At 36.1% G+C, this 16,848-nt stretch overlaps 1 protein-coding gene across 6 annotated transcripts in view; it reads left to right on the top strand.

The window, feature by feature from the left end:
* The window catches only part of ENTREP2 (endosomal transmembrane epsin interactor 2), a 155,189-nt gene that overhangs the window by 95,188 nt on the left and 43,153 nt on the right, over positions 1 to 16,848 (top strand). For all 6 annotated transcript variants that reach the window (XR_010072612.1, XM_063347165.1, XM_063347164.1 and 3 more), the window contains exons 4-5: positions 1,537 to 1,668; positions 14,632 to 14,739. Coding sequence is in view for 5 of the 6 variants with exons in the window: in XM_063347165.1 (XP_063203235.1) it covers positions 1,537 to 1,668; positions 14,632 to 14,739 (240 nt within the window). In the remaining variant the exon portion in view is untranslated. The remainder of the gene's footprint in view (positions 1 to 1,536; positions 1,669 to 14,631; positions 14,740 to 16,848) is intronic.

Here is a 16,848-nt window from a genome sequence, read left to right as displayed (position 1 = left end):
TTAAGATTATATGAACAATTTAAACGTATTTCAAGGTCTTAAGCCGTAAGAAAATATTCTGTTGAAATGATTATATGTATAAGGCTGTGTGAGATCATTCTACAAGGAATGCTCTCTCTGTCTTTGCTCAAGAAATTGACAACATCCTAGGGATAATTTGAATTAAAAATAGTAAATGCATTAGGAATTTTTTTGTGGATTTGTGTCTGGATTTTATTATTTTTTTGTCAAAGAGTAAGTAGCATGATGATTTGGATCTCTCACCACCCAGCCACGCTGTTTCCATCTTTACATGGAGGAATACAGGACGGATTGAGTATGCCTGAGTGGTACATTTAATCTTTTATTCTTTACACGAGGAGCCATGGAAGTTTCTCATGAGTATCGTTCTTACTACTGGTTATTGGAGTATAAAAACCTGGGATCTGGTATTTTTAAACTCATAGTTCAAGGAACTCCCATGTGATACTAATTACTTTTCTCAATACTAACCCAGACTGAATTGCAGCTAGTGACCTGGAGAAGTAAGGTGTTGTATCCCATTGTTAGTCCTTTAAATAACCTGCAACAATGGGAATGGAGAGAGAGCATAGAAATACCCGCTTGAGAAAATCTAAAGCAATGACAGTTCATATTAACAGGCTAGGTAAAAACATGTACGGAATTCAATTTTTGTCGTTAAAAAGTCTTTGGAAGGAAGAAGAATAATAAACATTGCTATGGTTTTTGGGTTTGGGTGGGTGTTTTTTGCGTTTGGGTTTTTTTGTGGGTTTTTTTTGTTTTTTTTTTTTTTTTTTAATGAGGAAGGCAGAATCGGTATAATGAATATTTTCATTGAGCTCCATGGGGTTATTTTAGAATCACTCATAACTATCTTTGCATTTTGAGGATGATCAAGGTTCAGTATTCTTAGCAAGGCATACTTTACTGCAAGTCGTTGAAGAATAGAATGCATAGTGCTTTTTAAAATGTAAAAACATCGAATGCTTATTGTATTCAAGACAAACTGAACACAGGAAAATAGGGCGCAAACCTTTTCCAAAGTAAAAATATGAGATGACATGTACCCCTTACTTCCTTCATTTTTTCTTCATGCTATATTCTCTTTTCTCAAGTATATGTCATAGTTTCTTTTGTAATTATTTTTCCATATATCTGTAATGATAAGTTATATTTGTGATCATGGCTGCTTCATGTATTTTCTGACTTTTTTCTGTTATTTTTTTTTGTCTTTTTTTTTACTTTGCGGTTTTGGTTGAGTTACTCTGGTTTCCTCTGCTCCCTGTAACGCAAATTGTTTCAAAAAGAGGCATAAAAAGTAACACCCTGGTATTGTATCTTCTTTCTGTATTTTACCTGATTTTATAGCTTATATTAGCCAACGGAAGGAATTCCGCTTCAGGAGATTCTGCATGGAGATTTTCATTTTGCATTTAGTAGTCATTACTGTCACAATAAATGTAAATATAATTTTTGGGAAGTATATTTATGTTGATTTATATTTTCTCTGACCTTTTTTTTTTTTCCCCTCCACAGATTAAATTTGACAGTGATGGTGTCTGTGTTTGCTGTGAAATGCAGCATCAAACATCAGGCTGCAGTAACTTGGGAGAAACGTTGAAACTGAACCCCCTGCAGGAGTGTAATGTTGTGAGGCTGACCCTAAAGGTGCGTTATGAGAAGAATTAACAGTTATTTCAGTTTTCAGTCGTGAGTACTTAGCAAGACAGAAGTGTGTGAGGAAAGGAGGAGTAGCTGGTGTTCTCTGTGTTCGTACACTCTTACATGCAAAAATAAATTATCTTCAGAATTTAGTGCATCTATGCATGAAAATGGTTTTATGTTACTGACTATCTGTATTTGTATAGGTAACTATTTTATTACAGGTTATTTAAGAAGTTACAACTGGTTATGACTGATGCTGGTAGGTATAAGAACAGGTATCTTTCACGTTGCTGTTCACGAAAGCTAGAATCAGAGGTGGTGGTTGGTGTTGTTTAGTCATATTATGGTAGACTGCAAAGCAACACAACGTATTAGCAGAATGGTCAAGTATGTACTGCTAACAGAGAAGCAGTAGAAATTAGAGGTAGAAATTAAAACAATTTGATATGGCCCCAAAGGTAAGAGCTCTGCCTCGGGTTTTAATGAGGATGATAAAGGAGACTATGGAAGCAAAAACCTACTGGGTAGCAGGAATTCGGTAAGTGGAAAAGGCCCAACTTAACGTTGCTAGTCAAAAAAAAATAAACTGCTACTTGGAATGCTGCTTTCAGGACTGTATTCGGTGGTGCAGTTTCAGTGAAATGTGTTAGAAGGCGTCAATGCAGGAAAACTTCTCAAAAAACATTCTTCAAAGTATGACAGATGCAAAAACGTGAACCTGTCGTACTGAAGAAGCTGACTTGCTGATCCTATAAAAATAAAGATTGAGGAAGCATATGGTTGCTTGCTGTAAATATGTCAGTAGAGTAAACTTTAATGAGAGAGAAAAGAACTGTTTATCTTTGAGGACATTCTCAGCATATGAAGTGAGTAGAAGTGACATATGCTGGAAATCAGGGTAAGGTTTTTAACCAGTACAGCAGTAAGAATAGAAGCACAAAATACAATTTCTTTTAAAACTTAACTCAGTCATTCCTAAGAGGAATTGATGACGTATCTGCTTGCACTAGCAGGGGACTGATTTAAACACAGGAGTTCCTATGAGCATAGTTTGAGTGCAGCTTTGATTAAGTATGTTCAGAATTTTTCATTTAAGCGAAGGTCGTTAGGAAAATAACATTTTCAGAAAGTTTCTTAAATCTTTTTCAGTATTATTGCTGCGTTAGCTTTCAGTTTGGCTTTGAGAACTCTGGATTCCTGGCTGTAAATTTAAGAATTTACTAAGCCCATAAGAAAAAACTTACTACAGTTACAACTATTACAGCTCATTATGTAATCAACTGACAGTGATAAGGCTCGGCTTCTTCAATTGCATTTAACAACTACAATGTGATTTAATAAGAGAACAGATGTTTTAGTACTAAAAGCTCAATTGTGTTCATTTTTTGGGGAGCCAGAGGGAGAGAAAGTGTAGAGTACCAGAGTTACGATTATACACCTTTTATGTACAACATTATGTAGGTTTCACGCCCCTTCTTTTTACTAAGGGTGGGGTAGAATCTCCTGTTTCCAGTATGTCATCTGTGCTTTTTTGGTGGTAGCAGCTATGTGACCTGCATTGTCAACAGAACAATTGCACACGTATCACCCGTCTGATCTTCTTCTCAGTCAGTCAAACAGGACAAGGAAAGGTAACAGTGGCCACCAGTCCTGTGTATGCTAAATTGTGCCAGATCATGCCTTGCATGATATTGAGTGGGGGTTTTTATAGCTGCCTTGAAAAATTTCTAAATCTTTTTTTTTTTTTAATTTGTTTTTGTCATCTCTGCTCTGAATCATCTCTGCTCTGAATCATCTCTTTATGCTCCTTTGTAAATCATTGTCTGTTTCTTCCTTTCAAACCCTGAATGAACTACCCAAACGTTATAATGGGGACACCAGAAACACCACTGTGATAGCTGTGATCACACTACCACTAAAGGGCTACAGCCAAGATGCCAGAAGGAGCCCCTCTTGCCTGTTCCTTAAGAGTCACCTCTTTTCAACAGCAGAATCCTCCCTTAAGTTGAATTCAGCTGCTGTGAAACTAGGCTTAGGGTTAGCCACTTTATCTGCTGAACATCATATCCCGTACAGACAATATCAGTAAATGATGTGAATCAAGATGAATCCTTCAAAGAAACGCGTTTGTAAGGGTAATGCCTACCTCACTATTCGCTCTTGCCAATTGACTGTTAGGTCGACTTTCATGAGTGTGAACGATAATGGATTCATGTGAACTCTGCTTTAAGGAGATTTTGTGTTTATAATCAAAGATATATGATGATTTTACAAATGTAGGAGAGGATATTGTTATACAAGGAAATTTGCCTCACAACATTCCTTTAAATATATAATGATTTTTGAGACAATATTTTTTTATGGGATGAAATACTGGAAATCATTTGTCCTCTGTTATTTAAATTTTATACAGGCTTACTTTTGTCTTATGAACTTAATTGAAGAGGAAAAGACAACATTATTCTTACAGTAAAGAGATACATTTTTTGCTTATTAAATATTAAATTCGTTAAAGAAAAATGAGCTGAAGCACGAAGCTATAGCAAAATGTTTTATTTTATTGATTTATAGACTGCCTTACCTTACAATTAATTGAATCTTTCTGAACTTGGTATTTTAAAATCTTAAAAGGTCCATATGAAATCTCTTGGGTAAACATAAAAAGCTCATTATTTAAATACCTGAAAAACAGTCACTTGAGAGAAATTTTTTGCCAGAACCAATAGATTTTGTGCAAATAACACTTTGTAACTTTACCTTATCTCGTGCTTGGTAGAAATTGAATATTTTTTCCCTTTCTGAGAAGGAATTCAGGTGAGCTCATTTTGCTCTTACCTTCTGTCCAAAAAAAAAAAAAAAAAAAGAGGCGTGATTCTAATGCATAAAGTAGAAGTTTATGGCCAAAGATGCCAGGGGTTGTAGAGTACTTAGGGAACCGTGAAACAGGACAGGAACACAAAGCTGTTATGAGTAGGCTTGAATTAATTAAAGGACTGAAGCTCTACCAGAAAAGTTCTTAGAGGCTCAGAAATTGAAGAAGATGTAAAAGCAATGTATTACATAAAGCAGCCGGTTAATTTAGCCAAGGTGTTAGCAGCCATGTATTACTTTCTTGACTGTCTCTCAGTCACCTGATATTGTCGTGCAAGTTAGTTTTCAGGTAAAGCCAGAAAAAATGCAGGAGAGTGGATCTTTTTATACATATGCACACATATGTGTATAAATACCCACAGACCTGGTTATAAAACCGTATCATCTCTGGATTACATTGTTGATTATACTTTGGGCAACAGCCTAAGTCTTTTCCAAGATGACATCAAGACGAATGAGGTGGCTTTTTTTTAACAATGTTACCTCTAAGTGAGGCTAAAATGCTGACATAGTAGTCTGCACTGAGTGTGCTGGTTTGTAGATGCAACTTTAAGGAACTGAGTTTTTCTTATAATATTAAAGTACAAAGACTGGATTTTCCTTACAGCTTTCATCTCTGGAAAGTATTCCTTCTTTCTAAATGCAGAATATATTAGAGACGTGCATGCAACAAAGGTTATCTTCTTGAAATTTGTTTTGAGAGGATGAAGTTAGGTATTTAGAAGATTTAATTATTTTGTGATGCATTATTACCCCCTGATATTTGCATGTAAGAGGAGAATATTATGCTGGTTTGGTTTAGTAATAATCCAGTAGGGTATTTTTAATTACTTTAACAGCTTACACAGCTCAGAATACCTGCAGTCATGTCTGCTAACTTATGACTTTGCTATTTAAATAATTGCTTTCTACTTTACTTGAAGTGCTTCTGTAGAATGGTTTTGTGACTATACAGGCTAGGAAAAAGCTGATTCCCCCCTCTATTTTCAGCATAAATATTTGGTTTGGAGCTTCTAAAATTTAAGTAGAATGTAAACAGTAAATGTCTTTTTCAGGTTACTGATTCCATTAATTAGTTTGTAAGCTAGGCATCATTATTAGGGATTTATGTAGCTTGGGGTTCTTGGAGTCTGCTGTGTGATTCTTTCCTTTCCCCTCCTTTGAATCCAAGTTTACTGTTACTGAATTTCCTGATGACCAAGCCGACCCATATGTTTAAATTTTTTTCCATTCAGAAGAACATGCTTTGGTTTACAAAACAGAGGCGGATGACTTGTAACATGTTTTTTAGAGTTGTGAGAACAGACTTTCCTGACTTGCTATATGACCAAATGCAAAATATTTAATTTGCCGAGTGACTTACCTAAAAGGCTTCATAATCTACTTAAAATTGGATAAAGCTCAGTGTAGAATAAGTAACTTCCTGTCAGTTTTTTAAATGCTGGAGTCATTTAATGTTCTTGACAGGTAACTGAATATATTTTCTATGTTCAGAGTGTACTTACCATACTAGATATCATCAAAAATAGAGCGGTTCAGTGTGGGATTTGTAGTCTGAATCGTTGAGCAACAAGTGTTCCTAAGTTCTGGGTAGCAGTTGTGTAACAGACATAGTCTGCTCATCATTTTCCTTCCTCGTGAGTGTTTTTGTTCCTAGCTTAGGCAACGTGTGAATCTGGCTGTGAACTTCTCTTGTGGCTGAACAGCTGCCTCTCTGAGTGACTGCAACCCAATTATTACAGACTTGTGTAGTTATTTTATGGAACCTTAGTCTTTCAGGACTGTAACTGTAACAGATCTCCAGTACTAAATTTAACACGTAGACATCTGAGTTGGTGAGAGATAAGCAAAATCACATCGATCAGAGATGACTTTTTTGAGTTTATTTTTCTTAAGTAGCAGCTGTGAACTGCTTCCTAAAAATATAGTAAATATTTTAGACCCATATAAAATCATGTACTATATTGTACTTTCATACCTTAAATCTATTTATGAAGCAATTGGCCATTTTTCCATTTACAGCCCAACGTGCATTTGAGACCCGTATGGTTCAGAATTGAGACTTTGTAGGTAAAGATGGTCTTCCTAGTATTAGAGCAGCTATTCTTTCTAGTGTTTTTCAGGCATACCCAGTTAGAACAACTGAAATTATAATTTGAGTTAAAAGGATTGTTGTCCTTGAATTCACAAATAAAAGAGGTACACAGACACTCATTTCATGGGTGAAAAAGCTTTACTGCTCATTATCTCTTTTCAGGTTATAGTAGTATAAGAAATGAAGCACTGTAATTGAAGTCAATCAAGGAGAAAAGAAATCTCAGAATTGCGCAAGTGAAGCTGGTTTTAGCCCTTGATCGGTGTGGATGTTTAGATCCATGTGTTCAGGGCTACTGATTACAGAGTGTTCCTTTTACACATCAGCAAGCTTATTTTACTCCTTTTATTGTACATTGAGCTCTCAAAAGTGTAAAGAATTTAAGAGCCTCAAAGACTATGAACCTTTTATTTCCACAGGAAAACAATCTGTTGAGCCGGCAAAATGTGAGTGCGTTGTAAAGAGAGTTGCCAGTTTGATATTATTGCACAGGTTAAAACTCTTAAGAAGTACTGGGTTTGTGCTGTGTAACTTAGTCTTTTTGGTAATAAAGACGTAAGCAACACATTTCACAAAAAATAATAAATATTTTAAATGTTGAAAATAAATGTGGAGACAATAAATGTTGATCTGTTTCCTTCTAGAGCAAAATAAGTTTAAATACAGTTTCTCAATTCTCTGTAAGCAGTACAGCTGGATAATTTTCTATATAATATTTGACAGAAAGAATGAATATTTTGTTGTAATAGTGCTTCATCTGAGTGGTATATGTCTGTACTGAATATTAAATTCCTATTGTTCAATATTCATGCATGTAACTTAATTGACAGTACAGTTCATTGCTATGATATGAAGAAGTAAGGGAGTGATTAAATATTTACCAAAGTCTCCATTTGAGTTGAGTTGTGAAGATGTCCAGAGATTCTTGTTTTATTTTGGCTTACTTGATTTTTAATCTGTATTTAGTGGGAGTTAAGGAGTTATGGAGCTCCTGCAATAGTTTGGTAAAAGGAGATGGATTTAAGCGAGGCTATTGGTGTTTTTTCCCAAATAACAATTATCCTGAAGTGTATAATTTTATTTGGCTTATGCTAAAGTCTTTTGGCATGATCGTCGTAACTTGGCTTCGTTTCAAGGCCTTACAAAACAGTAGTTTGTGGTAGGTAGCTATATATCGAAAGGAAGTTTCAGAGAAACTTTCCGGTTTTTGGCTTGGTGCTTTATGCCTTTGATGAATAAAGTGTGTATGAACAAGATGAAACGCTCTCATTCCAGAGGTTAATGTGTCTTGCGGCTTTTTCATAGCTATGAGTTTGGAGATATTGCATATATGGAAGCAAAGTTCTTCAGGAATTCACCTTATTGCCTGGTTTTGTATGCAGGATTTTGTCAGTCAAGTCGTACTTCCCTTCCAAACCTGCAATTACATTGAGTTTTTGCTGTTAATGTTGAATGCATTGTATCAGTGCATCTATTACAGCTTGATTGCAGCTGTGGTTGACTAATACGGCTTTTCTACAGCTGGTTCTGGAAGGCAACTGATAGTAAAAATACATTCAGTTCTAACTTTGTTTCCTAAGATGAGGGAACTCTTTGGATACAGCTCACCATTAGAGCAAATTGGTAGCATTCCAGTTTTGGTTTATATTTGCTGTGATAGGAGGTACAAATTACGTTTTGAAGGCAAAATTGCAGAAGGGTAGATATACTTGCAGTGAGTGTTCTTTGGTTATAAAGGGCCCAGTTCTGCCACCTGTCTCGTCGTTAATGGGGGACTCGTGCCATTGTCATTTTTCATTTTAGATTCTATCTCATTCCAGAGATTTTCTTTGCTTCTGTCAGGTAATTGCATGTGCTAACAGCTGTTCTAAATTGCTTTGTTAAATGATTGTTTCTACAGTTGAGTTATCAAAGTGATAAATCAATCACCAATTTTTTCCTTATTCCAGTTTAATACCATCTGACTGCCTTATCATCCAGCAGTTTGATTGAAAACAAAGAAAATGAGTTTTTAAGGAAAATTGCTTTTTCAGTATATTACTGTATGGTTTTTTTCCATATGATGTTCTCCCTGAGTTGTATCCTAAAATTGCATTTTTGGATTACAAAATATGAAAAGATATTTCAATTCAACATTCAGATTTTAAAAAATACTCAGATTTTTTAATACATCTCCTATTTTTATGTGTCTGTATGCTTTCGGGCATAGTCTGATTTAGAGAACACGCATTTTTATGTAGTCACTTTGCAGAAAAGTGGTGCGCTTGAAAATGTAGGTTGTATCTTCCTAAGATTCTGCAACAAAAAAGAAACAGGTGACGTTGGGGCAGTGCTGAGTGTGATTTGCTTTTATTTCATTTTTTGTAATTTATCTTAAATATTACCTGCTGGCAATCTTCACTTTGATAAAAATTGAGAGACAGTCACTTTCACCAGTGCCTCTTCCCTTCAGTCACTCGCAAATCACAAAAAATCCCTGCCGTTTACTTATCTCAGCAGTCACTTGCAAACTGATGGTGGAGAGAGAGATGAAAAAGAGTAAAGAGGGGGCAACAGTTTCAAGGGTTGAGCATGCCTAAAGGTGGTGAAGAGGGTTCAGCAGCTGAAGGCATTGAAGTTTCATAATGGTTTTTCATGTTGTCTGAGCTCACTGGCGTAACAGTGGTGAGGATCCTTGGATATTTAGGAACACACTTGGGGTTTTGAAGAGGATGGCAGGTACCCTCTTTCCGCAAGGGATTTTGTATGTAGAAGCCAATCAAATAAGGAAGGAAGATAGATGTTTTCTGTGGGAGAGAAGCTTTATTTAGACAATTTTCCTATGCTTTGTCAAATTTCAGCTCCTGTCTGGAGGAAGGCTTCTCAGAGGGAGGTGGTTCCTTCCCGCTCCTTCCCTAGCACAGGCAGCAGCTGCAATTGGTAGAAAGTAAAATGTAGAATGGAAATACTGAAATACAACATGCAGATAATATTATTAACAACTTTCGCAGTCTGAATCTGTTCAACAGCTCTGGATCTAAAATGAGAAAATTATTTCCTATTCAGTTTCTTGGTAGATGGTGGATATATGTACTGACAACTTAGTAGTATTCAAGTGACAGACAACTGTGGTGTCTATTTTTACTGAATTTCAATTAGCATTTCATCTTTATTTCTTAGAATAAAATTCTAATTAAGTAGCTCTGTTTCTAATTTATTCTTCCTAGAACACACCCCCTTTAAATAACATCCCAGATAATGGAATAGTTGTATTTTTTGTTGTAGTTTCAAATAAAGTTAACTTTTAATGAGGAGGAGGAGGATATTTGATGTTGTACTTATCATAGTTCTACAGTCTTGAATATTATTCTCAATGCACATTGCTTACTTTTTGTAGTCTTGTGTCTGGTAGTAATCTGAATCTGAGAAATGTGATTACTCAGACAGTAATGGTTATTCAGGTCTATCGTTTTACTAAATTGTTAAATTTTTTTAAGTTGAATATGTTTTGCTCTCTAGGAAGTAAAAAGCAGGAATTCAATTACGTGACATTCTGCTATACGTGGTATTACAAGTGCAAGATACACAGATGACTTTCTCCTGTAAGTCCAAATTCATAGAATAGAATCATAGAATCACAGAATGGTTAGAGTTGGAAGGGATCTTACTTTACTAGATACTATTATGTAGGGAGCAAAAGAAAAAGCGTGTTTTTAAGTTGACTTCTGGTGTTTTTTCTGTAGACTTAAAGCTTCTTGAAGGTTTGCAAGATAGCAATATCGTTATTTTCTCCATTACTTGCTAGAGAAATGTAGTTAGCAAAGTATTCTGTAAATTACACTTATTTGCAATGATTATAGCTTGGGCAGCTTACATTCATCAGCTAAAGTCTGAAAGCAGTTCCATCAAAGAGAAGTAACTGTGTGTTGAGGGATCAAACAGCATGTAGGATGCCCAAAAAAAGCATTGGGGATCCCTTTCCGGGGCCATGGTTGAGGATTTTGAATGAATTGCTGGAGAGAGACTGTTACTGCAGGGCTGGATTTGGCTGAGTCAGTGCTTGATAGAACACAGCAGTGCAAACCATGATTTCCCTCTGCTTTAGATGTTCAGGGCTTCCAGACAGAACTTCAGGGTTTTTAATTGCAGTTTACGCAACCTGTTCTTGGAGTCTTTTTATCTTTCTAAAGAGTTGGCCTGGTTTTAGCGGCAGTTACAGGTCTCTCATTCATGTGCCATCCGCAAAAAACTCAGTATGGGACCTCTGCCAGGTCATACTTCTGTAATTCTGGAAACATCCAAAAAGCAAAAGAAACAGTTACATACTTTTAGGTATACCTATTCTGTTTGAATAGCCAGGAACGCTTGTTTTTGTACCTGAAAGCACTGGGAAACCTAACTTCTGAATTAATTGGATGTTTCTAGGCAGCAAGGTCTTTTCTGTAGCTAAGCTGCTTGGGGAGGTGTGGAGTTCATGTAGTTGTGGCATCAGAAAAACAATACCAATGTTAAATCTGGAACATGTTAAACCATTTCTCACAAACAGCTTAGAAAATTCAGATTTTCTACAAACTGCTAACAACACATCCCATAAGGCTGTCTTCCAGTCTAACAAGTAGGCATAGACCCAAAGGGGAGGTATTTCAGCTTAATTAGACTTAATGCATGTAAACAAGAGGGAGGAGCCAAGGAATATATCTTCTGTTTCTGTTCAGCCGCCCCTAACATAAATAGTTCTGTGATATATTGCTGCGTATTAGATCTGACTGAGAGCTCCAAATTTGTTTTTTGTTGAAGTTCAAAATGAAATTAAATGTATGTGTAGTGTCAAAATGGCATTTTTTGCTGAGACATTTCTACTAGCTCTATTATAGACCTTACTACTTTCAGACTAGGGAAATGTTCAGTTTGAGCTAAGGTTTGAAAGACTTGCTTCTTTTTTTTACGTAAGATGAAACTAAAATGGTCTATTCTATACTCACATTATGGTATTATTAGTTAATATTCAGTTTTCACTAGATAGTTTTCAGTTATTATGCTGCAGAAAGCACAGCAAAAGAAGAGAGCGCACACATGTAAAAGTAGCTTTTGAAAGCTAGCTGATAAATATTTAAGAGCGTCTACCAGATTAATGCGCAACCCCTCAATAGGAGATAAATAGGTTCGTTTAGCCCTCTTTTTAAGGCTTTAAAGCTCATACAGTGATTTTTGCCTCTCTTGATGTCCAGAGTTCTATCACTAACATTTCATAGAATTCTTTAGCTAAACCGTGTTCAATCTTAGAAATGGTATAAACAATTTCTGCCTTCTGCTTGAGATAGCACTTTGTGCTATCTCAAACTTTGTCCAAATTACTCGTTAATTGTTGTATTTCTTCTTTCATTTATAACCTTAATTTCTCCAAATATCTCAATGACTTCTCTACAGTTAAAGGATCAGCCTATTCTCTTTGCTTACAGCATGTTTCAGAAGAATTCTACCAATAGGAGATGAAAAGCCAGTCAACACACACACCATTTAACCTGGACAACACACCTCCTTTTCTTGCAGTCTGCTTCTCAGTTTGTTGTGATTTATGTGATTTACCGGACATCACTTACAATTTTGTCTAGGCAGAATCAGTTTGATAAAAATTGCTTTATTGAATTTAGTAGGTACTCGAGTTTGCCGCCAGTGTGCACTTGTGGGGCTCAATATATCTGAAAACAATTTGTTTATAATATTGTCTCTCTGAGAAATGTTGACATGGGATGACTATTCCACAAAGGGCTAAATCCCAGTGTCCCCATCTTCTATTCCACGCAGAGCCATATTTTTATGCAATTCATATAATACAGCTTTCAACATTTTGGTAGGTTAAGAGGTTGGTGCTCCAGAGTCTTTGTATGGCTGAAGAATTACATTAATTTTGATCTTATACTCTGCTGTCATTTTGAAGATCTCCAGCTGAGATGTTTTACAAAACCACATTTTTTTTTTTGTGACAAGCATCGTTTCCTTCTGAGTCAGTTTTGAACTCTGAGGGATGTAAAAGTTTGCTTATTTCAAGAATTTACAGGATCGTTAACGGTGGCTGTTACTATCATGAAGGAGAAAGCATTAGGAAGTAGAGGAGAGTTTCTATGAGAAGGCAATCCCTATTGAAGATGGGGTAAACTCCCAATAGATATAAAGCAAAGGTTTAGTTTTCATATACTTTTTGCTTTGTGATTGTTTATTTTGGAAAACATGTTTTTTTAAAGCTTTTATTGCAAAGTATTATGTTAATTGTGCTAATAAAGGCAGAACTTTGAGGTACAGTAGCACAGAAACAATATTGAAAGAGTAATACTGAAAACAGCTTAACTCAATAAAATAATAAGGAAAAATAGATATTCTTAAGTAAAACATGTGGTTGATAGCCTGAAGAAGATAAAGAATGCACAAGTAACGTTTGTTGGGACCACAGTATAAGTCAAAGGTGTTCTTTACCAAGGTTTACAAGTGGAAAGCAGGACACACAGGATCTCAGTCTCTTTTTGCGCTGCTGTTAATTAATTGCATCTCTAGGGATTTACTTGCCTGTTTACCTCCATTTGAATGCATTAAGTGGATCTATAAGACTTTGTATTTGAATGAGTCCTAACACACCTTGCGTATGTGTTGGAGATTGGCCCTTCCAGTATTTTGCTGCTGATGCTGTTGATTCCCCTGGGTGAGGGGCTGGCCAAGAAGACAGAAAACTACTCGCCAGATCAGCAAGACCAAATCTGGCTCAGTGTAGGTTATTAAATGACTACAACTTGTTGACCCATTTAATGTCTGCCTGGTTCCCATGGCTGGCATTTTCCTCTTCAATTGAAGGTCACTCGAAACACAGTGGCAATTACAGAGGCAGGAGTAAATCCGCACCTTTCTATTATTTTTTTCAGTACTTTTGGAAAAAATAAAGCAAGCAATGCATTGATTTTGTGGCATGGAAGTTATTTTATGTGCTGGCACTGTCTGAAATACTTTTTTAAACTTAGATCCTATAGAGTATTCTTTACACAGTGAGTGTTTTTACTCATGGTATATTAACAATTTTGAGTTCGTTTTTCATCTGTTCTCTGGGAAACTTTTTCTCAAATGCTTTTACAGGCTGTTCAGAATACTAACTGAGCCTCGTAATTGTCACAAGTACAACAGCTATGCAATTGCTGTAGAAGGATTGTAGTAGTTTTGAAATGTCTCCAGCATGCTAAATCAGTGTTCCATTTTGCTGGCTCTTGGGAAAGTAAATAAAAATCCAGTGATTGGAAGAGATGGATGCTTTTTTTTTTTTTAATTATACCTTTGGAATAAAAATGTTTCGGTTTTAATTCAAATGTTTCTTTTGTTTTATTCTACTTAGTAAAAAAAAATACTTTCTGTTCTATTTTTACAATTTGGGGTGTTTTTTTAAAAACAGTGTGGCCATATGCACTTATTTTGTCAGCTCAAGGCGAAATGCCTGGATGTAGTTGCTGCTTTTCTCTCCTATCTAAAATGGTTTCTGATGTATAGAGTGCCTGACACATGATAAAATTCTCTATTTCATACTAGAGTTTCTGTTGAATTTTTTAACACACAACCCTAAGTTGTAAATTTCAACTCCTGAAAGCAATGAGATTTCTGTATGTTTTTTTTTTTTTTTTTAATCAGTAGTCTGTTTCATAGTTATCTTTCTTGTGATAGCCGTAGCTTGGAGTCCACTGTGAAAGCAGTAATTTGTCTTTTCTTTCAGGGAACTGGAAAACTTGAAATATCAATATTTCTGAGGAAATCTCTAGTAACAAATGTATTGTGGGAAGTGGGGAAGGGAAGGGGTTTGTTTCTGTTATTGTTCCCTTTGCAGAACGGTTTAAAGAAATTATTAGGAGCTGAATGAGTTCTACATAGTTAATTGAGACCACATCAATTGATAGCAGTTGACAGTGTTTTCTTTCAAATTACTAAAAATATTTCCTGTCCTTTGTGTCCCTGAGAACAGAGATGATATTCTGATGGCTGTCTTTTCACAGGACCTGTTGTTCAGTGTGTGCGCTCTCAATATCATCTCCACCATTGTCTGTGCTTTGGCAACAGCAATGTGTTGCATGCAGATGGTTTCTTCTGATCTTCTGCAAATGGTGAGTACCTTTCAGTGACAACACAGGATATTGTCCAACGTAACATATTCTCCTTATCTGTGTATACTCATTTGTACCTACTCTTTGCTTATAAACTGAGGCCTATTTGTGTGTCTTTGTGTGGTGTTAGAAGGTGTGCGTACACGGGGGTATTTTTTTATCCGCATGCAGGTATATAAATATAGCATACAGATGTATGCAGTATGAATAGCTGCTGTGTTTAAAATGTTTGCATATTATATTAGAGAGTTATAATTAGGATTTTGCAATTGGGAGTATGTTATCTTTGTTAATGAGGTTCAGTTATACATGCACGTTAAATTTTCTGTCATTATATGTTTATTATCTTCGCTTTCCACACTATCCAGAGCAATTACTTAGCTTTGAGATACTATTTTTCACTACTTTTCTGGAATAAGAACTCTGGAGTATCAGAACTATGATTTTAAAACTGGAACTTTTCACAGTCCTGTGCCAATAGCAGTGTTTTCATGAGGAAAACATGTTCAGCTTCAGAGTAGTGCTTGTGTTTAAAACAAGAGGGAAAAGGATCATTTGTCTTCTGCATAGCCAGCTGTGTTACAGGCTGCTGTCTTGTTTGGGTTGGACAAAGACAGCTTTCCTGTCCCAAATGAGCACTGTGATTCTCAAGGTTTTAACGTAAGTTGAAACAACAAAGAAAAAAAAATAAAATCCTTTGTTATTTTGCGGGCCAGGTATACTGTTTCTTAACCCAGCTCTATTACTGGATAATCTGGGAAATTATCCTCTGTTTAAAAGAGAGCGCACAAACCTAGTACCAGTCATTTGTAAATCTCTCATATTTTAAAAGTTTGCATAGTTAGAACACTGGCCCAGCAAGTTAGCTGCAAACCATTTAAGCAACAGAGAGGTGTTGTATAACCTGCCATGCAGGCATGTGGTTGATGTAAAAATGAGTAAATAAATAAAAATACACTAGCTGCCATGGATATTGATTTGAGTTTAAGTGCATGAATTACAGAGATACAGCTGTTCTTTCTAGATAAGTGTTCAGTCACTGGGTTACAAACTGAAAGAACCTCTTCAATGTGTGGTATGGTGCTCACTTCACATAGTAACAGATACAGTAAGTTAGGCACATACGTCTACATAATGCCTACAAATGCATTTTTTCATATAGCACTCTGTGTTGATATTGTGCATGCTTGTAGAAGCTTGTGAACAGCGCTTATTTAATAACTTTGGTTTGGATGTCAATTTACAAAAATTATAATTTTTCTGATGACACATTGTATTTTAAACGTTAAAGGATTTTTATCATATTGTGGGTATTCTTTCTTTTCATACACCCCCCCACCCCCCATGATATTTGCCACAAGAATGCCCATTGACTAAAGATCTTTTTCACCTTGCAGTGATGACAGGGAGGTGAAGTGATGATCACACCTGGAAAAGATCTGTCTGCCTAGTGTAACAGTGGTAGCAGTGATCCATAAGCGTAACCATAAATATTCCAGGAATCTTAACCTACACTTAATTTTACAGTATTTAGCAGTGTAAGAGGAGTAAAAATGTATAGATGGCAATGAACCAAGAACAATATTAAAGTGCTTCTGATGAGCATGTGCAAGAAGCAGTAATCTCAATAGGAAGTCAAATACCTTAAGAGCACATAATTTTTCTCTCCGCCACTTCAGTCTTTGCCTCTTCGCTAAAGTTCATTTTTCCCACCTGGCGATGCTGCCAGTATGTTAGTCTCTTTTTCCTTGCTATGCTTTGTGCTTCCAGCTTTCTGTCTTCCGGCTTAGTTGTCTGTTCTCACACCCTTTCAGCTCCATTGACAAGAGTTTTCTTCCCTCTCCACAGAAGCAGGGAGTTATATCTTTGTGCTCAATCCCAGTCTTTTCTTGTTTGTCCTCAAGCTTCTCCCTTTCTTTTTTCAGGTTGCTGAGCCAGATTCCAACCAGGCCTAAGTGAGCGTAACTTCCCTGGGGCTACGCTGACTTAGACCACCTGAACTCTGACCTGAAGATTTCTTTTTTTTTTTCCTCTGTTTTCAGTCTATTGTCCCATGATCTGCAGTTCCCTTACGCTCTACTGCATCCAGAAATCTGATTTACTTACTTT

Source organism: Chroicocephalus ridibundus, chromosome 9 (assembly GCF_963924245.1).
Source record: "Chroicocephalus ridibundus chromosome 9, bChrRid1.1, whole genome shotgun sequence".
NCBI lineage: Eukaryota > Metazoa > Chordata > Aves > Charadriiformes > Laridae > Chroicocephalus > Chroicocephalus ridibundus.
Note: the sequence above shows the minus strand (reverse complement) of the source record. Positions and strands in the feature narration are given on the sequence as shown.